The 24,655-nt window shown below is 42.6% G+C and overlaps 1 protein-coding gene across 6 annotated transcripts in view; it reads left to right on the top strand.

Annotated features, from left to right (window-relative positions):
* Window positions 1–24,655, top strand: part of eya1 (EYA transcriptional coactivator and phosphatase 1) — a 64,107-nt gene that overhangs the window by 30,966 nt on the left and 8,486 nt on the right. Inside the window, exons 4-14 of one of the 6 annotated variants that reach the window (XM_037757085.1) lie at window positions 84–211; window positions 864–929; window positions 2,247–2,324; window positions 4,523–4,589; window positions 4,974–5,116; window positions 5,930–6,067; window positions 10,891–10,973; window positions 11,485–11,674; window positions 12,364–12,506; window positions 13,220–13,303; window positions 16,549–16,638. In XM_037757085.1, coding sequence (XP_037613013.1) covers window positions 88–211; window positions 864–929; window positions 2,247–2,324; window positions 4,523–4,589; window positions 4,974–5,116; window positions 5,930–6,067; window positions 10,891–10,973; window positions 11,485–11,674; window positions 12,364–12,506; window positions 13,220–13,303; window positions 16,549–16,638 — 1,206 coding nt within the window. In that variant the 5' untranslated portion in view covers window positions 84–87. Of the gene's footprint in view, window positions 1–83; window positions 212–863; window positions 930–2,246; window positions 2,325–4,522; window positions 4,590–4,970; window positions 5,117–5,929; window positions 6,068–10,890; window positions 10,974–11,484; window positions 11,675–12,363; window positions 12,507–13,219; window positions 13,304–16,548; window positions 16,639–24,655 lie in introns of all 6 variants that reach the window. The other 5 variants (XM_037757080.1, XM_037757081.1, XM_037757084.1 and 2 more) reach the window with 5 other exon arrangements.

Below are 24,655 nucleotides of genomic sequence, written 5' to 3'. Positions count from 1 at the left end.
TTGTGCATCAGAGCTGCGTGTCTTCCCTGAAACCAGAGTGATACGTGTAATTTGATTTGGCGTGTGCGTGTGTGTCTCGTCAGGTCTATGGAAATGCAGGATCTAGCCAGTCCTCACAGCCGAGTAAGTGGAAGCAGTGAATCTCCTAATGGTCCCAACCTCGACAACTCCCACATCAATAACAATTCCATGACACCCAATGGCACTGAAGGTATGTGTGCAGTGCTGTTGCTCTTTAAGGTGCTCTCTCTGTCTTGTATGCTATTCTAAATTTTAAAAAAGGCCTGAGAATGGTGACAGAAGAAGCTGTATTGTGAAAGTGACTTTTTAATCTGAAAGTGTAGCATTTATGCATTTGTGGCAATAAAGCCATTCTAGCGTCTAGTTATTATTTTTTTTAGGGTGTATTACAAATACTATTTTGCAGTAATATATTATTAAATCGCCAGTAAAACAATGGAGAGAAAGCACTTCATATTTGCTGGTTTGCAATGTAGATTCTCAACAATTCAGTGCTACCAGTAGTTGTTTTCCATCGACTATTAGCTGTTTATTTAAGCAACCATGTAATTATTCAAACCCCGAGGTATGGAAATGACAGAGTTTTGCATGAGGTCTCTACTGTACATAGTTATTTACTCAGGTGATTCACCTGTGCTTAAATCTGAGCCTTTGTTTAGTGAAGCAGTCATGTCACAAAACCAACACGACCTATTAAAAACATCCCCCCTGTCACGTAATCTTCAGGTTAGTCTGTGCTTTGAGCTCAGGGTTTACTTTTTTTGTGTATTCATGACACAGGACCAGTAGACATGGTGCAGACTGTCATCGTGTGTCCCTTTGCCATTCTGTCTTTCCCATAGGTGATAACATCACAATGCTTACCACTGCAGACTGGTTGTTAGGTTCTAACTCACAGTCCGCTGCAGGTTTGTCTACTCTTGGTGACACAATGAAAGGACAATACTTGGTGTTTTTAACTGAGAGCAGGAATGAAAGCAAGAAATTGAATTTGTATTTTTTTAAGAAGTCCCAAAAATACACTATTTATCAGCTGCTAAATTATAAAGTTGCCTCAACTATTGTGCCTTTCATTCAGAAACTCTTTGGTATTTGCTGTAATTGTTGTGGTATTCTGTTTCAAGCATGATTTGACACCGACTGGATTTGAGTCCATTGTTAATGATTGGTCAGATTGTGAACTGTGCATTTTGTTTTCGTTTGATCGTTCCACATCATTTCCTGAATACAGTGGTTATTGTGTGCTCTGTGGACCGAGCGTGTGCTAGTTTATGCATGCACCTTACCACTATTTTTTCATCGGTGTGTTGTTCAAAAGAATCGCACCCCCTCGTCAACATGTGTTTCTGCACTGAACGAGCATAGCGGAAACATGTAAAACATGACAGCAAATGGCTTCTTCAACCATGAGGGATTCCACTGAGCATGACTCCCTTGCCCACATTGTCAATTTGTTTTGCCAAAAAGAGAAAAAAAAAGAGGAAAAAAAAGTCCTCCAGCCCGCCTGAAGTGAAATGGATTGATTTCAAAGATTCCTGAGCTGTCAGAAAGCTGTGAAATTGTCTTTGCAGATCTATCGCTGAGCTGTATAATGGAGCCAAGGTCAAACAGCGTTCGCTACACTCTTAAAAAGATTTTATACACCATACATTTCCTTGACATTTCAATTGTGGCTGTACATCCTTGCGGAGCTCTTTTTTATCTGTTGCTCTAACACACTTCTATAATAATCATTTTTATTTAATTTAATAAGCCAGTAATAAATCATTAAATGTAAACGATAATGTAATAATTTTTGTTACGTTGTCAAATTAAAGTTTTAATTATATTGAACTTGCAAAATAGTTAAAATACATTTCTAAAATAAATTCATAAGCTTTTCTCATAATATAATTAATAAATAAATAAATTGCATCAAAATTAATGAAAGATAATTATAAAATACAAAAAATATATTCATAAACCATTTGAACGGACACAGATGTAATGTGTTAATAATGCATTTAAAACTTCTGACATTATTGTTAATACTGTTGGAATGTTGTTTGACTACACCCTCCTCCCCGTTTTTATTTTACACTGAGTAACTTTTTGGCTATATTTTTAAAACCTCATCTGAAAGCCTGAGGTAGTTAGAAGTTAATCTGATCTTTTTTATATTTTTCTTTTCTTTTTCTAGACTTGATTTGGTGCATTTAGTGACAATGTCGCTTCTTTGTTTGCAGTTAAAACCGAGCCAATGAGCAGCAGCGAAATCATCACCTCGGTAGCAGACACCTCTCTAGACAGCTTCTCAGGATCAGGTGAGGCTGGAGGACTTTTGTGTGTGTGTGTGTGTGTCTGGCTGCATCTCACACACACAGCTGCAGAACTGATTAGTGAGAGATGAGCCTAGAGATGGGTGACCTATAAGCCGGGCCCCAGGAAGAGTCCCTGCAGCTAAAACACCAATATGTGTGTGAGTGTTTAAGAACAAGCAACTCTACTTTACCTTTGTCAGCATATTTATATGCTGCGCTTGCTTGCACATGCGTGTGTGTTTTATATATATGCGTGTGTATGTGCTGGTTCCCATGCCAGTGAGGACTGAATTATGACCTGTAATTCACTGAACCTGTCCGTCCGGTGGAGTGACATGGCGTCCCAGTGGCCCTCGCTCTCCACGGGCTGTTACCCTATCGCCCTGTCAGAGACAGGGATTTCACACCCTCCTCTCAGCACGGGAACATCACACACACACACACACACACACACACATGAACACACACACAGGGACATCTCTAAATAAAGCCAAGACCTCAGAGTATAATGAGCATTGTAGGAATTGTAAAAGAAATAATCTCTAATGTGATAATTTTTTAGCTTATTTCTTTTGTCCGGCCTCGCCAGTATCTGTGTCAACCTGCAGCGCTCTCTTCTATTTTCTATAAACATGTATTAACAGTACCGCATCGAACTGCGCATGGTATTATCTTGCTCCTAATTTCCCGTATTTCCTTAACTGTTTAACTAAGTACTTGATACTTAACTCTAGAAGCGCATAAATCACTGCTATGACTTTTGTCTCTGACAATATTAATGAAATTTAGTAATCTTATCCTCCGTATCCTCCACGGGGAAACCCACAGCTCCGCTCAGAAGAGCAGGTTTTGTCCAGCGGCAGGTGCTGCTGATGTGGGAAAAGTGTTCAATATTAATAACGTGTGTGAGGGGTTACAGCATACAGTTACATACAGTTAGCGCTCCCCCGCAACCAAATCCCTTATTTTACATGTCACGACCAATTAGACAGATGTTTCAAAACTGTGCCGCTCAGTTAAACAGTTAAATGCGAGTAATGCGGCAGAACTGTGATTGTTGATTAAATGTAGATGTATTATCAAAACTTGAATTTATTAATGTATTGTAATATAATTTAAAGTCCATATGTTGTGTTCTATTCCAACTTTAGGAATTTTTTTTGTTTGTTTGGATTTTATTTATTTTACCTTTTTTTCAAAATTCATATTTAAATAATTAAATTCACAAAATTTTGGAACTGAAGCCTGAAGGCAACATTTATAACACTAATAAAAATACACATTTTCGTATTAAGAAGAGTTTATTTGAGGTGTTACAACACCACTGTGTGTCTTAAATGATTCTTAATGCAGATTAGGGCTGCAACTAATGATTATTTTCATTGTTGATTCATCTGTTGATTATTTTCTTGATTAATCGATTAGTTGTTTGGTCTATAAAATGTCAGAAAGTGGTGAAAAATGTCGCTCAGTGTTTCCCAAAGCCCAAGATGACGTCCTCAAATGTCTTGTTTTGTTCACAACTCAAAGATTTTCAGTTTATTGTCATAGAGGAGTAAAGAAACCAGAAAATATTCACATTAAGAGGGTGGAATCAGAGAAGTTTGACATTTTGTTTTCCTAAATATTACTCAAACCGATTAATCAATTATAAAAATAGTTGGCGATTAATTGAATAGTTGACAACTAATCGATAAATCATTGCAGCTCTAATGCAGATTAAAAACAAGTGTACTTCTGTCAGTTATTTGTGGCTGAACTTTCACAAGTTAACAGCACCATGGAACCACATAGTCGCAAGCTTAACGAAGGAATGATTATGCAGTAGCACTCATTACCTGCAATCAGTGATGTCACTTCCAATGTGGCTTGAAAGGCCCAAGGCAACTGCAGCCACAGGCCGAGACTGATTCAGACCATCCTGTGTGTGTTTACGCCAGCGGTCGTCATAGCAGCAGCCCAGAAGTATCTCAGAGATACGCGGGTCAGCAGAAAAACCTGATGTTCTTACCTGATTATTTTTGCTTCATTATTGCTCTCCGGTTTTCAACCTTTAAATAAGGTTACGGAAATAAATAGTGTAATGCAATGTAATTACTGTTTCCTTGGAATCCAGAAGTTCTGTTGGCAAAAGATAATATTTACCTTATTTCTTAATGTTTAAATATGTGCTTGCCTCTTTTCTTTTTAACTCTCCTCAGCTATTGGAAGCAGTGGCTTCAGCCCAAGACAAACTCACCAGTTCTCTCCACAGATTTACCCTTCCAAGTAAGGCTTCTTTTATTTTTCTTTAAAAAATAAGCAGCATCCAACTTCATTTGGCTCTTTAATTAGATCCTTCTGCTAGATCGGGGGTTTTTCGACTGGCTTTGTTTGCCTGGATGTCTGCAGCTTGCGCACTCCGAAATCTGTTGTAATTATTATCTTGCAAAGATTTCCTTTGCCATTTATTGTTCTTTCACGATGTATACGAGCTGCGCGATGCTATCTGTCCTACAGCTTGGCTCGGTGTTTAAAAATGAAGCAGCACAATCACAAGGAATTTGTCAGTTAGCAAAAGTTTGTCTTTTGGTTTTAGGGGTAAAACATGGTCCCTTTTCTTCCTGCCTTCCTTTCTCACTTTTGTCTTTTGTTTCTTTTCTCAAATAGCAGAACATATCCGCATATTCTTCCTACCCCCTCATCCCAAAATATGGCTGCGTATGGGCAGACGCAGTACACCACAGGAATGCAGCAGGCCGCAGCTTATGCTAGCTACCCCCAGCCTGGCCAGCCCTATGGCATCCCAGCTTATGGTAAGATTTCTCAGCACACATCAAAACCTCTTCTTGTCTTGCTTAAAGATGCATGTTGACTACAACTAAATATTTTTCCTTCCTGAAGGTCAGGTCCAAGACCTTGCTCATAACAAACCATGTTCCCACAATTCCTCCAGGAAAGCAGGAGCAGCAGAGATGCTGAGTTGTTGTTTAGTGCCTGCATATTCTCCTTCATTGCAAGAAAACAGAATCTGCTTGTCTAGCTGTTCAGATAGATCTGAAAGATTATGATCAAAATCTTAACACTGGTGAGAGAAAGCACAGAGTACATGGCTTACTGTGGGCTTTATTTGTCCAAAGTCTTTACTGTGTTTTGACCCCAAAAGACTCTCCAATATGTGGAGGAATTTACACTGTTTATTTGAATGGAGTCCTGCAAACTACCGCTGCACAGAAACTGCATCGTGACTGATTGAATGTAAGCAGTGGCCAGTTTAACTCACAAAAACACAAGCAGAATGTTTTATTACTTGTGTTTCCTTTCACAGATGACCTATCTAATAATAATAATAATACTAATGATAACATAAAACCAAACAATCATAGTCCTAACATGCTTTTTGGATTTACAGCCAAGAAGACAACTCCTTTTGCGGTGCGAGATAATATTTCTTAACAAGTCATGATAGTAAAAATCTTAAATCAGATAATCAGCGCTCGTCCATTGTGATAAGTGTGTTATGCTAACAGACAGAGGCTGTGTCCCTTTGCTGTGTCTAGTGTAATTTAAACCTGCGTGTTGACTGTTGTCTGTGCATCAAACCGATCTGGTGTCACTAACTGATTTAGGTCCATTGTGGGCAGGCATAAAGACGGAGGGGGGTCTGACCCAGTCCCAATCCCCGGGACAGACGGGCTTCCTAAGCTACAGCTCCGGCTTCACCACGCCACAGACAGGACAGGCCCCCTACAGTTACCAGATGCAGGGTGAGGACATCTTTGTGAATCCTTCATCTTTTTTTCTCTGTGCGTCTTCACATGTCAGCTTGGGTGTTTGTATGGTGTCAAAATGCAGCGTGAGATGCCATCGCTCTTCTCGTAAAGCTGGCAGCATGTCCAATTTTACGGTTGTAACATGTTTGCAGCAAAATAGCTGAAATGGCTAACATCATGACAAACGACGAAGCAGAATTTCATTCATCGACAATCTAAAAATACAGTGGGAATCTGGTGGCTGCTCTGCTTCTTTTCTGTTTCCATTTCTGTCCTTTGAAGTACTCATCTTCTTTGTCCTCTCTTTGTCTCTCACTTTTTCCCCCTCTGTCTTCTTCCTTACTTTGTCTCATTTCAATGTTTCTGCCATGTGTTCTCTCTGCTTAGCCCATCCAAATAAGGTTTATTGTACTCTGTTTTTTTTTTTAAAAAGATTAGAGAAAAAGGTCTCTACTCCCTGATTTAATAGCGTGCAGAGCCAGACGGATTCACAACTCGGCCCTCGCACTCACCCCAAAAGATGGTTGCATCCCGGCGGTCGTTATGTGTGCAGCCACGACGGCTGCCTCCCTCTCCTCTCCTCTTAAAAGAATCAACACAGATGGAAAAAATGGCAGGCACTTAGGAGGCACCAGCCATGTCCTCCCAACTCCCCAGCCTTTGTTGTTTCTCTCCCTGTGATCATATTTGTATTTGTTTAAGAGCTGAGAACATAGAGATTTATGGCCTTGAAACCGATAAAGAAGAGTTGTTGCGCCCTGCGCTCCCCCTCTTTTGCTCTCTCTATCCAGTCATACATACTCTTTAAGTGTAGATCAAGCCCTCTGTCATGTAGTGTTTCTATTAGTCTCTGTTTGTATTCCTCAGTTTCACCTGCACTGGGAGAGGAGGACAGTTAGCTTACAGCTATAGCATAGTTCTCTCCTGTAAAGTCTAATGTGTGACGGTAGAAACATCTCCACATGTTGTCGAAAAGCCTCTAGAGCATCTCACAATAAATAACGCCAGCTCAGCAGCAGATGTGACGCGGGGAAGCCTCTTTTCCACGCCTCTTAACCAAATACAGTCGGCCACAGCCGGAGTTTTGCGCCTGAAAAAAGGAGAGGCAGAGAGAGAGGAAGAAAAAGGAACAAGAGACAGAGCATGTACGGCAGAATGTTCAAGCTGCTATGCTGCCCTTAGTGGTTTAACTCACGATGACAGTATTATGTGCCCATTCATCTTCTAAGTATTATGCTCTTACTGCTGTCTTTCTCTTTCCCTCCATCTGACTCCGTCTCACCCTCACTGCCTCCTGCTATCTCTGGCTATCGGACGCCCCACGTAGCGTTAAGTGCGTTAGTAATTGACAGCCATGTTAGATGACAGATTGACCACTATTCTGGCCTTGAGTTCTCTAACTGTGGCTCTGGCCCTACGCCACACCATCATCATTACTCTTTCTGGCCTATTGATCTGCCTGGGCGAGGTGCCTCGGGCCTGGGTGTCCCAACCAAAGACTCTTTTTCCAAATCTGATACACCCCCTCTCTGTCAGTGTCGCTGCCACCAGCCTGTGGCCAGCTGTCAAGGCGGAGGACGATTAGATTAATGGTTTTACTCCATACTTTCATGTCCGATGCCATGGAGCTTTGTGTGGGTGCTAAAGTTGTGGCACTCAAATCGCAAAGGGCGTTTTGTGCGCCTCGGTTTTGCAATCCCTTGTGGCAGTTTACATAGCGCATCTCAATGGATTGTCATTATCAGAGGTGTGTGAGGAGACGGGGAGATTGTGCTGATGGTTAGACTGAGCAGATGCTAATTAGGTGAATAATTGGATTCCAGCATTCTGTCCCAGTGGCGGTGCGAGGCTGAAGAAGCTGAAGCCTCATCTGCCTTTTTAAAAGGAGAGCCCCATCTGGACTTGATAGCCTATTCCCAAGTGGGGCATACAAACTTCTGCTACAAATATTGTGCACTGATGATAGACATAGCCCATGGCGAGGGGACTGATCAAGCAAAGCAAATGGACTTCCAATTGTGGAGCCAGAAGGCAGGAGGGGAGGGAGGGATGATGTCTGGTCTTGAGTGAGTGAACTAACTGGAGCAGGACAGGGGGAGGGAGAGAAAACATGCCCCCCGGGGAACCACAAGACCCCCCTCTTTCTCCCCGTCTTTCTCCCCCTACTATAACCAGCACCACCACCAGCAGCAGCATGGGCTCATTCTCACTGCTAGCGGGGGTCCCCTCGGCTTTTATGTGGCTCCTTGTTCTCCACAGAGCAACCCTCAAACCCTGCCAGTGAGAGCTTTTATGACTGTTTGAACCGTGCATTAGGCTAATTTGTTGTCCTTCACAGCCTCACTCCTCCTCGTCTCTGTCGTATTGTTCTGGCAGACTTTCACTTGATGTTGAACTTTCTGCGGAGAACACAAACGTTTTGAAATTACCCCTGCAGGCAGTGAAATATCAAACAAAACAGAAAAGAGGGAGAGCAGTTTTGATGAAAATATAAAAACCCCGTAGAAGCCAGAATGAAGAACAAAGTGAAAATCTGCTGTGTGTATGTAATTGCTGGAAGCAGAGAGTGGGAAACTGCACAAATAATTAGTAGATCCTGGTAATCTTGGGAACTTGGGAGGTGTTTGTTTCTCTTTTTTGGCCGCAGCGCTGGGTACTTAGCTAACTGACAAGGCGAAACACTGCTCAACATCTTTTCTTTTTTCTTCCATACGGTACCCTTCATGCCCCCCCACTTCCCCGATCCGCCCCCCCCCCCACCCGCTCTGAAAGCTGCTTCACGTTTGTCACGGTGAGGGACAGCCCTCCTGATGGGGCCAATGACCAGAGGATGAAAGGAACTCCCTCTGTTTGTCTCTGGGAACAAAGGTGTAATTACGCCCCCATTTAGGAACAGTAAATTTATCTCCCCCTTCGTTTTCACTTGAGCGACGGGGTATTTCTTGGCTACGGGAGGATCACTGCGGTGATAAGTGAAGAAGCTTTTTTTAAATAATGCAATGGTAGTGCTAATTCATGCCCCCCGTTGATGTATGGAGAAGCAATTTGTCTTTGTATGAACAGAAGCAAGTAATAAAGCCCAGGGGTCATATTTGTGAAGGTTGGAAGAACTGTAATGAAGTCTTTAAAACTCAAGCCTCTGTTACTAGGTAGATCTAGCTATCCAAAGTTCTAATTGTTGTTGTTTTATATACACCATATGTTTACATATATCATTATCATGCAGAATAATGCACAAACACCAAGCTGCATAAATAATCCTAAAAAATTGCGATCACAATTTTGGCCGTCACAACGAATTAAACTTGAGTGGATGCAATATTTATGCTTTGCATTTAGAGTACCTACTCTGACGCATCAAATCAAACGCTCGCTACTCACATCCGACCAATTCTAGGGTTTTGCTTTGAGCACTTTGTGATTAACCGCTCTTTATAAACATGGCTGCAGGCATCTCAAAAAGCAACCTGCTTGACTACATTTTCTTTTAAGGGATAAATCTCGTTTTGTTCGTTTGTATGTAGATTTTTTTTTTCTTTTAAAGAATAGCAAATTTAAAGCAACTTTTATTCTAACTTTTATATAATTAAGTTTTTTTTTGTCAAATAAAAATATTTTAGTGCAATAAAACTATTTTGTTTTCACATATAATTGAATTCACATATAATTGAATCTCAAGTTAAATAAGTGGGATCATATTAGCTTTAATATACACTAGCGCTGCAAGGATTAATCGATTAGTTGTCAACTATTTTTATTAATCGGCAACTATTTTGATTATCGATTAATCGGTTTGAACAATCTTTTAAGAATTCTGATTCTGATTCGTAAATGTGAATACTTTTTTTATGAAAGTAAACTGAATATCTTTGAGTTGTGGACAAAACAAGATATTTGAGAACATCATCTTGGGCTTTTGATCGACATTTTTCACCATTTTCCGACATTTTATAGACCAAACAATCAATTAATCAAGAAAATAATCAACAGATTAATCAACAATGAAAATGATCGTTAGTTGCAGCCCTAATATACACAGCTCTCTCATGCTCTCCCTGTCTCCCTACCAGTCTGTGATCCCTTTAAGCTGCTTCTCCTGCTGTCCTCTTGCCTGACATGACAGTACAGGTGGACGGCCGCTGAAGAGAGAAGCCGTGCCCCGGAGGCCGCCGCTGCTCCCCTCCTCTATAACTCATGTCATGTATATTATTAAGCCATTAGATGCTATCAACCCTTTTGAATGATTTAATTACCCAGGAGGACCATCCTTTGAGCAAGTGAAAAGAGGGACATACATATTCATTGGGGCTGGATGTCAGCAGCAAACCCCCCCCGGTGCTACTCACTGCGACCTCAACCCTCCTTCCCTATACATCTCTGTCTCACTACACTGCCCATGCACACACCCTCCTGGCACTCTCATGCTCCATCCATCGTTTTCACCCCCCCTCCTTCACCCCACGCCACCCTTCGGTAGCTCACACACAAAAGTCTCTTGTCTTGCTCACATTGTGCGGGCTCGGACGGCTTTGGGAGCAGGTTCTGTCCACCCCTCACCCTTCTCTGTCCCCCCTCTGTCACTCATCAGGCCTGATCCAATCACTGATAAGGAAGGAAGAGGAGAAAGATAAGGCCACTGTTTGGAGCGCTCCCTCAGGCCTCCCTCTGTTCACCACCTCAAATAGTTGTTTCACAAAAGAAAATCTTTTTCCACCCCAACAATGTGCCGTTTCATTTCTGTCACTGCAGATTTAACAACGTTGTTTGATAAAATGTGGTGTATATACATAACTCAAAAATGTTATTTTTCCCTAAAGGTGGAACTTTTACAACAACGTCAGGATTGTATCCAGGAAACAACTCCCTGACGAACTCGACTGGCTTCAACAGCACACAACAGGTAGCTGTGCACTTCCTTCTGCTCATCCCATTTCTCTATGTAGCTATGAGTTTATATGAGTTTGAATTGCAGACTTCTTCCCAACCTGGAAATCTTTATGAAACATGCATACTCAATATGTTACATTTCATCCGTGACACGTTCAAACGTAAATCACTCAGTATGTCAAAAGCTTTGTACGCAGGATTATCTACTGTACCTCCTCCAACGCAAATGCATTATGCCACAGAGGAAAGGGAGGAGGAGAAAAAAAACACACAAGACTGATCGTTGTCCAGATGTAGGACAGAACAGACATGTGTTTGCATTTATGTTTTGGAATCTGCACTGTAAAGTAGCAACACTGGCGCAGGGCACATCTCACATTACTCTGCCAAACTTCTCTGCTACCTTTTGTCTCTCTCCACCTTTTCGATCTAAATCTCCCCTCTTAAACCACATTGTACATATCTGTCTTTATCTCTCCTTATCTTTATATCTAACTTACCATTTCCCTACTCTGTCTTTCTAGGACTACGCCAGTTATCCAGCCTTTGGCCAGGGGCAGTATGCTCAGTATTACAACAGCTCACCCTACACTTCACCCTACATGACAAGTAACAACACCAGCCCCAGCACGCCCTCCACCACCACCACCTACACCCTCCAGGAGCCACCCACTGGCATCACCAGCCAGGCACCCGTCGTAGAGAACCCTGCAGGTGAGAATCAAACCTCAGGCCGCAGGGTTGCCTTGTGTAACCTGAATACCTAAGAGCCGTGTTTCTTTTTTAAATCAACAACCCCCTCCTTCTCACTGACTGGAAGTTGCTCCTGATAAAAGAACATGAGCTAAAGGCCAACAATCTTTATCTGCACATTATGAGTAGGAAATGATTTCAGACATCACATCTAGCGTACTGCACTGTGGCAGGCAAGAAAACAAAACTGAAATCAGATGTAGAGTTTCCCATAATTTCATGTGACATTAATGCATCATCTGGCAATCAAGCACTGATTGTATCTTTATAAGTCAGTTAAAACTTTACGACTGCATTTGAAATCATCATCAATCGACACCAAAGACATCAGGCTTTGACTAAACGTAATTTCATACACAGTCGTCCAATTTAGATAAATGACATCTTTGCTTTTTCTGGTTGACATGTACTCCATTACCTCTTGTTTATTAAATCATTATGGATCACAGTAGCTTTTAGAAATTGCAGCTGATTTATGATATGTTTGTTACCTTTAGGCCTAGCGTAGTTACAAAAACATGTTCCAGGAAGCTGTCTGTCCTGCATCAAGACAAATGGTCACTCGCACTTCTTTGCTAAAAGCAAATAATAGCTCATCTTCAATGTGCTCTTTTTTATACTCTCCTTCTTCCTTCTTTCCTTCCTTGCAGCAGAGTACAGTACCATCCACAGTCCATCAACCCCCATTAAAGATTCAGATTCGGATCGATTGCGCCGGGCCTCGGATGGAAAGTCACGTGGCCGGGGAAGAAGGAACAACAACCCATCACCGCCGCCTGACTCCGACCTTGAGGTAGGGTGAGCCCGCTACCTTGGCGACAGACAGCCTCGCCCTGTCTGAGGCACACGGACACTAATCCACTTACTATATGGCTGCCACACCGGCTTTAACACATGATGGGCATTAATTCTTAAAGATTTGATTCCTTAACTCTAAATGCATTATTGATGCATTGTGGAATATATGACATCACTAAACACATATATAAAGTTCTCTCGCATGCCTCGTAAATAAACAATAAGGCGCGTGATTAAGTGAGTCATCACTGAAGTGAATAATATATATATTCTAGTCGAAGACTGGACACTGGCTGTGACTAACAATGCACCATGAGCCATGCAACACCTTGATAGTGACCATATGTCAAAATAAACTCTTGGTAATTCAGAGGGCTCTTCATTAATATGATATGAATTAAAACGAGGTTTAATAGCACCCATTATAGCGCTGACATCATGGCGTGTTAACATATCTAGTTAATTAGTTTGTCACTATTGATTACTCTAATGTAAAGGGCAGAGGGTGGAAGGCGTGCGGTGGGGTGATGGGAGGAGTGTTGCGGTGACCAGCCCAAGCAAATGGATCCTGGTCCCTGTGGCGCACAAATACACGCTCCTGGCCTATTGACCAGGAGGATCACCTTGCAGCCCTACAGAGTGCACCATTGATTTTGCCTCTTTTCTCTCTGTTTTTTCTTTGTTTCTTTCCTCCCCCCATCTCTCCAGCGAGTTTTCATCTGGGACCTGGATGAAACAATCATCGTTTTCCATTCCTTGCTTACGGGTTCTTATGCCAACAGATACGGACGGGTGAGTGACATCAGACTGTGGCAGTAGCGGTGCACTTTATCAGCAAAACACATAAATATTAAAAGGAGGGGAAAAAAGGGGGGGAAATGGCTATTGAGCAGGGGATGGATTTCACCGAGTCTATAGTGAGAGGATAGAGCAGAACTCAATGTACAGATAATTGTTTCTTTTTTCTAATAGGTCCAATGAGGCTTGACAAGTATTTGACTGCTCTTTGCAGCTGTTGGAGCTATGCATGGCTGGTCAGGGCTCAGCTGTAGGGGCTCACAACAGTTGCACTCTGGATGTCTATTGACACATCTTAAGTGTTCCTTTCTCCTTCAGAAATGCCACATTGTTAGTTTAATTAAGTGCTTCTCAATCCATCCTTTTCAGACGGGGATCTCCCAGGAGACCCTGGCAGGAAACCGAGTCCACCGAATGTAATTCAGTCAAACTAGAGCACAGAGATTCCCTTAAACCTGCCTTAATTAGGAGTCAAATAAAAATATATTACATATGTATATCTTAACAAACATATATTATTAATATACTGGAAGGTTAGTTTCCATTCAAATGTCACTGTGCATGAGACGAAGAGTTTACTTTTCCAGGCTTTGCTATTTGTTGTTGCATGTAAATTGCTTCTCTAAATTTAAACTTTCAAAACAAACAAATTTGGGAAATAAGGCAGAATCCTATTCTCATGGTTTCGTTGAGGTCATAGGTTCTATATAGCCTTCAAAGTGCATCACCCGCTCTTATTTTCCCATATAGATATAATACATTAATAACCGTAAAGCCATGTCATCACACATTCACAATTTTTAAAGTGATAAATGAATCTTTTATTTTTGTGGGAGAGCAGCATTTTCTAATCACCGGTTGTTTTGGCTACGGAGGTGTCTGGGTTTGAAGTCAAAAAATGACATATTGCTCCTCATATGTCAGGGAGCTTAGCGTCTGCGGCCCATGCTCTGCGCCTTTGTTCTGGTATGAGGGGGGTGTTTGATGGGGGCAGTGTTTTGTTTTTGGGGTGAAAGAGGGCTGCCCCACGACCCTCCACTGTTTATTTACTTTATTCTCAGCCCTGCATGCTGGGTAAAGAGAGAGCTAAGGCTTAGGGAGCAGTGGCTCAGTGATGAGGGACTCTCCAGCTACACACACACATGCATACACAGGGTCTCCAGTGTGCTCCTCCGAAACAGGAAACACTCCTGACTCCATAAGGGCCCGTTCCATCAGAACTCATATAGGATGTGACAGCCGCTATAGCCCCTCTCACTTTTCTCTTTTTCTCCTCCTCTGCACAGTTCAGTCCCTTTTTTTTTTTTTTTACAAAATGTTCTCTCATGCTCCAACCTGCTATCACATTAAAGCATTATTATAAGATGCTTACTCACAGCAACCACAGCGCACGCTACCTCAAAACCTATCAGAAACACAGATCTGTAAACTACCTCAGACCACAACAACCAGCCCTTCTCTTCCCTCCCGTCTGTCATTCATGTCATCCCCATCTTAGCGGCATAAACAAAAAGTTACGAACCAGTTTTCCCTCCTAGCTGCTCTGAGTTTACTATAAATAGATGTGTATCTGAGTGAGCACGCATCCACACTTTCTCTCACTCAGTGTGACCTCCCACCCACTCTCTCTGCCTTTTTTTCTCTCTCTCATACACACATAAACACACTGCTGCTCTTATCAGCTCTTTTAATTGGCATCAAGGCAGCTCACCCCGATAAAGCTGATGGCTGAGGCCAGCTGTGCTGCTATTGGGCTGGCCAGAGCTGGAGCTTAAAGTGGGTGGGGATGGATGGGGGGTTGTTATTGGTAAGGGGCTCAGAGGGAGGGGGGGACTTGGCGCCCCTGTGGATGGCACTGACATCTCGGGACAGGTGGTGCCGGAGCAATGACAGCAGCAGCACTTTGGCCTTCTGGCCTGCTTGTATTCTTAACTCCCTCACTGACTGATTGTTTAGATTTAATTGGAAGGGATTCACTCGCGCCGGAGAAGACCGGCTTTTCCCACCAAACCGGCCCTTAATGCTAAATCACCCGACAGCGGCAGAGGTTGGGGGAGAGGGAGCTGGTAGCCGGTTGATGTGGGAGGCTAATTATTTTTGATGAATTCTGACTGAAAGATTGATTCGAACTGGGAGGTTAAGAGGAAGGAGAGAGCCTCTAGAAGTGGGGATTGAGCTCTACTTGTGTGGTTTGTCCTCTGTCATTTCAGCGAAACCATAAGCATTGTGGGGTGTGACAGCTAATCAGCAGAAAGCTCAGGTGTGTCTTCAGGTGCTTTAACTCTGTAATCCCCGCTTCTGGTCCTGTCTTTAATGCAGTCTCAACCAGCTGCAGACAATCCTCCTCCACAGCCGGCTATTGTCTGCCTTCATCCTTTGCTTGCTGAAGACAATCTGTTGATTAAAGATTTAAGATAAATAAAGGCATTCAATTTGTGCAACAACAAAAAAGAATGGGAGCACTTCTATCCAGTTTTGTATGTTGTTTTATAATAATAATGGTATCGGGAAAAATAAATTTGTTTGAGCAGTTTTGTTCATATGGGAAAAATATTTTTTGTTTATGCGAAAAATGCACTGAAGACTTTTTGCCAATTCATTATCTTCTTAAAGGGGAAATCGCACACATTGTTACAGGCTTATTAAATATTTACAGTGTAGTTCACTCCTCTCTAGGTATTATCTTACAGACAGTGCAACCCTATCACTATTACAGCACGTGTCACATTACTGACAGAGATCATGATTTAAGGAGAAATTGCAGTATTTATTTTTGCATTTGGATTATTTAAAATTTTAATAAACACCTCAGAGTGGTTGTTTGAGGGGGAATTGTGTTTAAATCACCTGGAGAGTAATCAGATGATGCATCAGCACAAGTATGTGGAGAATGGGTTATTTTACGATGAGGCTGTGACCCCCAACTCTTCTAAATCGACCACCCCTCCTGAGAAAGAGACATGCTTTTTACTGCATTCGTTCAAGTCTGTGGCATTTCTGATGACTATTCTGGGCCCTTTCGGAGGGTCGTAAACAGAGGCTGAAACTTTCAAGTCCGCCTAATGTCTTCTTTTATGGGAATGGCCCGCTAAGGAATTTAAAGGGATTCTGTGTTAATTGAGTGACTTACGGGGAACAGCTTTATTTATTGCTTCACATTAACCCCCTTCAAATGGAACACAATTACCTCAATAGTCAGATGAAAGATTTTAATTTAATTGTTTTTGTCTGTTTTCCAGGATCCGCCGACATCTGTATCATTAGGCCTGAGGATGGAAGAAATGATCTTCAACTTGGCCGACACACACCTATTCTTTAACGACTTGGAGGTGCGTCTATTTTTGTGTTTTTCTCTCTTCTCTAAGGGCGCTTTCACAAGCCGTAGTCCAGTTTGGATAGTCCGAATCAGAGTGAAATTGATACTTTTGGTTTGTTTTCTATTTAGTCTGGTTTGGTTTCACAGTGCACAAATTAAAGCGGACCAAATGAAAAAAAAATAATATTGAGGGGTGTGTACAAAGGAGTGAATTTATCTTTTTTTCGTCTCAAGAGCTGCTACTAATATGCAGGGAATCGCAGACTTTAATGCTGTCTAATTATTTTCACTTTGACCCAGCATTGATCTACTGCGCGCACAAATTCCTTCTCCTCAAGTTTATCTTGAATGACTTTATAAACGTCACTATTTCTGTGGACTTTATTTAGCATATTCTGTATGTTCTCTTCGGCCCAGATGTTAAGCAAACATCTGACTTCTGCAGAAGTCAGTCCTCTTCCGCTCATGTTAACCTGTAGTTTACCTCTGTCTATCTCAACAAATGGCCGCACAGGCAGCCTGCATTTTGGTTTGCTTAGAAATGGTCCGAGACCGCCTCTGACAAGCGGTCTTGGATCGGTCGTTTTGGTCCACACCAGAGCACGATTACTGCGTTCACAACTGCCCAAACGAACCGCACCAGAGTCTGATTAAAACGGACTAAATGTTGGCTTGTCAAAGCACCCTAAGTCTTAAGCTCTGCTATGTTCCTGTTCTGCACAAATGCCTTCTGTTCATCTTGTGATGGTTTTAGTGGTCAGAGGAGTGTATATATTCTAACAGGAGCGTAAGAACAGTCCATCAAGATTTTAGTAAAAGCAGCAACAACTGTTTCATAGCATGGAGCCTGTTTCTCACTTATCAGTCTCATAGCGGTGAAGTATTACCTCGGAGCCCAGGGGATACCATGAATTTTACATGTGCTGTCGGTCTCCGTCATTCCTGGGTCACCAGCCCTGCCCCCACCCCCCCACCTCCTTCCCACTCCCATAGCGGCCAGCTCAATTTGTCAAGCTCTAGTGTTTCTGTGACCCGCTCTGTCTGTGTGTCGTGCTGTGTGCTTGGTGTCGCTGTCCACCTACACCACAGACTCTAGCGTCACAGCATGAAATCCCCCGCCATCTCCCCTCCCACGCCTCTTTGCCCCCCTGATTCATGTACGGCTAGTGTAAAATCTGCCCCTGGGGCACAGGAATAGAGGGATCAAGGGTAGGGAGGTGTGTGTGTGTGTGGTGGGATGTCTGAGTGTCTGCTTCACTCTGGGGAGAGGTAAAAGACCAGAGGGTCAGGGATGCTTATAGGCTCAGACTGTATGTACAGGAAAGTGTCCACATTTGTCCACACATGACATAAGCACAGACATGAAGTGCACCCACTACCCTCTTTCCAGATCCAGATGTCAAACCCAGCTGAATTAGTGCTCATCACATTTTTAGCAATAAATAAAGCAATGCATCTCAATGGCATTTCCCTCAACACTAGTTCTATCTATCCAATTCTCTGTCTACGATTTTTATTTTTGCAATTTTTTTATGTCCCTGCCTCCTCCTCCCAGTGAATCTGATCCCACTGACCCAGCGCTTTTCCTCAGTGTCCTGCTTCATGCTGACCTCACAGTAGAGGAAATGTTTTGTTTGATACTTAAGTGTGAAGAGATCTGCGGCCGGTCTGCCAAGTCTCATTACTCACCACCGTGTTCGGCTGTGTTACATGAAGCAAGCCCAAAAAGGAGGAAAAAAAACGGGAGACAGAGAAAGCAAATGTTCATACTCTCCCAGACAGACGAGTGACTGAGATTCCCAAACGCAGTCATCATGATCAAAGTTAATTGGCTGCAATTGGCTGGTTAAATATTTCCTTATGCCCTCCTGGCCGTGTAGAATCCATTGTAGCTGCACTTTATTTAATAGATGTGCCCCAATCATTTGAAAAAAATGGCAGTTTGTGACAACGCTTAAATGTGGTTTTGCTCAACATCTGTCCCGTGTTTTGATTCCTTTTCATGTGTGATGAAACTGTTCACAGACGAATTGGCAGCTCGGACTGCTTATAAAATTATTGTAAAATGCGACGCGTATTCTGCTCTATCTCAGTAACGAAATTATTAGATTTTGTTTTGACACTTTAAAGCTTTGGATTTTTTTTCCAGCTAAAACTAGAGTAGTATTATGACTAAAATAGCAGCGTGTGGTCTGCTGCAAGAATGCTTTTTAGACCATCCAATGTAAAGACCCCTCTGCAGACGCTGCAGTGATTGTCATTAACAATCATACCAGAGGAGGAGTGACATTCTCGTGAAGGCATATTGATCTCCCCCTCTTAAACTGAGCTGGGCCAGTCTGAGTGTTAAGTGCCAGTTCTCAGCAATGCCTAACCAGTTGTGTTTCCTCTCTGCTGATTTACAACCCTCCATCTCAGATAGAGCTAAATAGAGTCCAACTATAAATACCGCAGCCAGCAGCAGTTATGTATTTAAGCATGTGCAGAAATGCATATGGTCCATCTAATTTAGTCTAAGCCATAAAGGGAGACCCCAGAGGCTGTGCAGAAACACAGGTGCAGAGTTAGTGGCCTGACGGTGTGTGTGTGTGTGTGTATGTATGTGTGTGTGTGTGTGTGTGTTTGTGTGTGTGTGTGAGTGGTCCAGCTAAGTCTTAACACTGTTGTCCTGCCAGCGTCTGCACACGAACATTAAATATGGACTCAGTGTCCTTACAACTTCACTATATGTGCAGTCACAGATTATTTGCTTGCATTACAATTAGGGCTGTCAATCAATTGCAAATTAATCTTTTTATCTGTTCGAAATGTACGTTAAAGGGAGACTATGACTTGCCCCAAACTGCATGTGATTATCATAAAGTGAGCATGTCTGTAAAGGGGAGACTCGTTGGTACCAATAGAACCCATTTTCATTAACATATCTTGAGGTCAGAGTTCAAGGGACCCCTTTGAAAATGGCCCTGCCAGTTTTTCCTCGCCAACATTTTGCGTAAGTTTGGAGCGTTATTTAGCCTCCTTTGCGACAAGCTAGTATGACATGGTTGGTACCAATGGATTCCTTAGGTTTTCTCAGTTTCTAGCTTTAAAACTGAGTCCGCTACAACCTCCAAAAGATTGAATAGCGGCCAGGCCCGATGGCGGCCCGTCGGATTTTTAAGAGGTTAATTAAAAATCACAAGTTGCATTTATGTGTTAAAGAAATTAGTGGCGTCAAAACAAATTTGTGTTAACACATTATCATCGCATTTACTTTGACAGACCTAATTAAAATGTTTGTTTTTTAAGATAATATACTCACACAAAATGCGCTAGTGTTGTTTTATAGGCCTCTAAACATCACAATTAAGCAGAATAATGTGCTCAGCCTGCCAAAGCCAGAGCCAGCATAGTCATGTGTATTATGTGTTCAAGTGTGTGTGTGTGTGTGCGTGTGTGTGCGTGTGTTTGAATGGAGGCTGGACGGCGTTGATGGAGCTGGTGAGTGACGATTCAGAGGAAAGTCATAAAAAGAAAGAGGGCATGCCGAAGGGGTCAACAGGGATCAGTTTCACCCTTAAGTCTCTCTCTCTCTCTCCTTCCCTCTTTCTCTTCTAACCTTTTGCTGGATCGGCGCTCTCTTTTTTCATTCACTTTTAGATCTTATTGAAGGTGCGTCCCAGAAATACTGCACCTCCCCAAAAGACTTCACACACAAATCTCTCTCTCTTTATCGATCGTCCCGTATAAACCATTTGCTGCTCAGCCCTTTAAAAGACGGGTGTAGTGTTGTATGAACAGTCTGTTTTTATTGTCAAAAATGCTCTCACTGAAGGATGTGTTAGGAAAGTAATTCAAGGCAATATGATTCCTATTGATGTGATATCCACTCTATTAATTTCCCTTATAGAAGAAGTTTCAGTAGCTACAGAGATAAACAAATAATCAGTGTTACTTCTAAGACAAAACTTGATACAAATAATAACAATTAGAAAAGTCAATAATTTCATTATTTTTTTATTCATTATTTTCAGAATTACCATCAAAATGAATAATAACCCATTTCATATTTTTCAAAATAATATACTTTTATGAGTAAATTTGTTGCTCATATATCTTATTTTTGAAATCTAATAAATTTGCCTCACCATTTTCACACTAGCGCTAGGTGTGGGGTTGAATGTGAGTTAATTGATGGTCTAAAGTGATGTGTGTAATGAAGCCCACTGAGGCTTAGCTCACTGGGAAGACTGACAGCTCTGCTGTGACTCAGGGTGTGAGTTTACTGTAGGTGCGCTAACGCCGAGCAGTATGTGGGAACCGGGGGCCTCTCTGGCCGAGTCCCGTGTTCCCCTCTCAGTGGGGTACGGTGGGCTGCCGTCTCCCCCTTCCCTGGGTGAGAAAACAACCCTCCCTGTCTGGAGGATAAAGGGCATGGGGGCAAACCACTCACAGCGAGAGAGAGGGGGAGAGGTCTCTAAAGGTGGGAACATTTTAAATTAGTCCACTGATGCCTCCATGCTGTGTGCAACCCTCTCTCACACACTCTAAACATGTTGTGCTGCAAATTCTTAACACACACATACATACTGTACGAACACTCGTGAAAGTACCTACAGACTCACACACATACCGGTGGAGCAACCCTGTGACACTGAGAGCTGAATGCCTTTTATAGCTCCCAGACTGCAGTTGCAGGGTTGAAACCTCCTCTGTCACTCTCACCCAGGGGCTGCCTGTTAATGAGAGATGCTGTGAAACGCATGGTTACCTTTTCCTAGTGGCCGAAATGGCCCTCCAGAGCCTCTTAGCGTGGAGCCGTTCTGTTGGTTTTATGTCCCACAGTAGAGAGTCGGATCCTGTACTCGCCATTCCATATGATTGGTAGCTTTATGGTGTTTTCCTTGATAGTATATTTGAAAGATTTTATTCACAGTAAGGAGGAACTCAATGCTAACTGTGCTTTTCATTGAATCATGAAGTCGATCGGTGTCCAATTAACACTGTAGCCTTGTGGCACAGGTTTTTATTTATATTTCAATAACACTATCATGACACATAAAACTGAACAACCCATCACGATCTGCACCAGTGAAAAACTATGAAACCAGAGAAAAGGAGTTTTTCTTGTTTTCAACTTTACAGTACTAGTGTAGTTAGTACTAGTACGTTTGGAGTGCGTGCCGTCCAAAACAGGCTGATTGCTTGGCCCCCAGAAATTCTGCTTGCAGCGTTGTCGAGAACCGCGGTATGGCTGCTTGCATCCGCCAAGTGTGAAGTTGATTGGATCAACGGTTCTTGAGATATGCGAAGGGCAGTCCTACGTACATACACAGACAGACCGACCAAGAATACTTCCTTTAGAGTTACATGATGCTGCTACAGCGCCACCTTTTGGCCAAATGGAACCAAATTTTCCATGGTCTCTCAGACATCGTATCTACACATGTCTACCAAATGTGGTCGCAATAGCACAAAGTATTCAGGAGATATGACATTTTTGGTTTTATAAGCCCCGCCCACAGCATTTGAGCTAACTTTGAGGGCCAGCTATAGTAAAACTGTATTGAATATCAACAATCCAAAAAATTAACTTTTTCCTGCTTGGTCCAGAGATGTTCTGTACCAAATTTGGTGACAATTGTTAAAAAAATGTCTTGGAGGAGTAGCGAAAAATCTAATTTAGACAAAATTCAAAATGGCTTGACACGAATGGGTGTGGCTTAGAATTTTGTTTCTGAGACTTACGGTTCAAAAGTTACAGGCCAAAACATAAAGTTCATTGTTATAGCGCCACCATCTGGCCAAATTGTACCACATTCGACACTCCCTTGGGTCCTGAGCAATACACCCGCCAAGTGTGAAGTCAATCGGATGAGCGGTTCTCGAGATGTGTGAATAGCACACAGTCAGAGATTCCTTGCTTTATAGTTCGATACAGTGCAACCACATTGCAACAGTGAACTAAAAAAAGCCCATTTTCATATATAGTATATTTTGTCAGATGGGCTTCTTTAGTTCTGTACACACTGATGTGGGTATTTCATCATTTGCCTGGCCACTCATGCAGCAGTCCTGTCATGCTCCTCGACATAACTCCATCACGTCTCGAGGCGGGGCCACTGATGTGTTTTGGAAAGACTATAGAGAGAAAGTGGAGGTTTGAAAAGCCACCCTGTCAATCTTCACTCCACAGCACTCCACCTCACCCCCACCCTCCTCCACCCGCTATCCTAACACAGCCGATTTAATGCACCAATAGGGATCGAGGGTGCACGGAAAATATACTATTACTGTCTGATGACAAATGATGATATTTAAGAATAGATTTCGTGTCCTGAATTAAAGAGGGAGCACCTGCCCAGCATGGTCTGTGGAGGAAGAGAGCAGAAACTTTGTCCAAACAACAGTCTGCTTGGCAAGAACAAACAGTTTCTCTGTGGACACATTTGTTGCGAAGGGAAAATGCTGAAACAACGGAGATTTGATATTGCATTTAATGTCGCTCTCCTTGAGGTGTGGTTTGGACATGCAGCGCCAAAAATAGGAAATAACGAGAAGCAGCTCATCCATCACACATAACTAATTCATACTTTTCACTGCCTACCTGTGGGGTGATTCTTTCTTTTCCAACTTTTCCAGACACTATACTTACAGACCGCTTTGTTAAACTTCTGTCTGTTCCTGAGCAAAGCTGACTCGTGCTCCCTCTTTGCCTGATCGTGTGAATTTCCGTAAAACCAGCATATACCTCTCTATACCTGTGCTTTGTTTGGCGCCGCTGTTTGAATTCCGTGGCTGTTCAAGCACAGATTGTGGATTGGAATGAAGTGGGTTCGAAGAACTCTCCCTTTGTTACCCACATCCTGTGTTTGACCCCCAGGTAATCACGGTCCCCCCCTCCCTCCTCTCCCCCCCACAACCAGACAGGGGTGCCTGTGGTGGGAACGGAGAAGGAAGTTGCTGGGGGTCACAGACCGCGGGGGGGATGACAGCCGCTGCCGGTGGAGTGGCGGTATTGAGAACCTGCGAACCATGGATGAGCCTTTTTCACATGGCATTAGCCTGTAGGGTCACAAGGAATGCTGTGATGACGGCTGTTATCGCTCACACTGTGGGTTTGACCACCCACCCCCACCCTGACGGCTCACCTGAGAGAGAGAGGATGAGAGAGAAGGGGCGAGCTTGTATCAAAAAAAGTGGACACTATCTATATGGCGGTGACCTTCATTGGGAAATGCAGTTCGAAGAGTTAGTTTAGTTAGCTCTGTGTTTTGGTAACATGCATTGCTGACTCGCCCCGTCTTTCTTCTCCCTGCCTCTGACTGTTGCAGTCACCACTCTGAGCTCTTTCCAGGGCTACAGGAAGACTCGGGCCGTCATCGCTGATTGCCTAATGACAGATGCCAAGGGAACAAAGAGGGCTCTGATAGCGGTGAAGAGTTTTCAGCAGACTAGTGGACAGACAGAGAGACAGGGAATAGGAAGAGAGAGTGAATGATGTAGAGATGGAAGCATCCTGTCTTCAATTGTTGTGCAATTTTTTTTTTTTTTTTTGCCGTCTTTCCTGTACAGATAAGGTGGCTCAGATAAAAGCAAAGAATGCTGCTGATGAATTTAACAGAAAGACGTAGTGTTTGCATAAGGAGTAATTGCAATGGCTTCTGGTCGAGGGTCTTCACTCCTGAGTACAGTAGGAACATCTGGTGTGAGTTAGTGGTGATTGTAGGTTTTAGAGAGACCACTGTTTGCTTGGTGTGGGGAAAACGGGGGGGATTCGATGGAAAAGACATGTTGAAAAGGTTCTAAGAAATTCTCTGACTGCCCCTCAATGTGCCACCATCTTGAAGCCCTGTCACTCTATTGTTACAAAATAATAGCAGAATGTTATTTTTTCTTTTAAGCTTTCCAATGAGTCAGTGACAGTAACTTTAAGTGAATTATTTTTATTAAGTCCTGCATGCATTAGGGCTGTCAATCGATTAAAATATTTAATTACAATTAATTGCATAGTTAATCGTGATTAATCACACATTTTTTTATCTGTTCAA

The sequence above is a fragment of the Sebastes umbrosus genome, chromosome 21 (assembly GCF_015220745.1).
Source record: "Sebastes umbrosus isolate fSebUmb1 chromosome 21, fSebUmb1.pri, whole genome shotgun sequence".
NCBI lineage: Eukaryota > Metazoa > Chordata > Actinopteri > Perciformes > Sebastidae > Sebastes > Sebastes umbrosus.
Note: the sequence above shows the minus strand (reverse complement) of the source record. Positions and strands in the feature narration are given on the sequence as shown.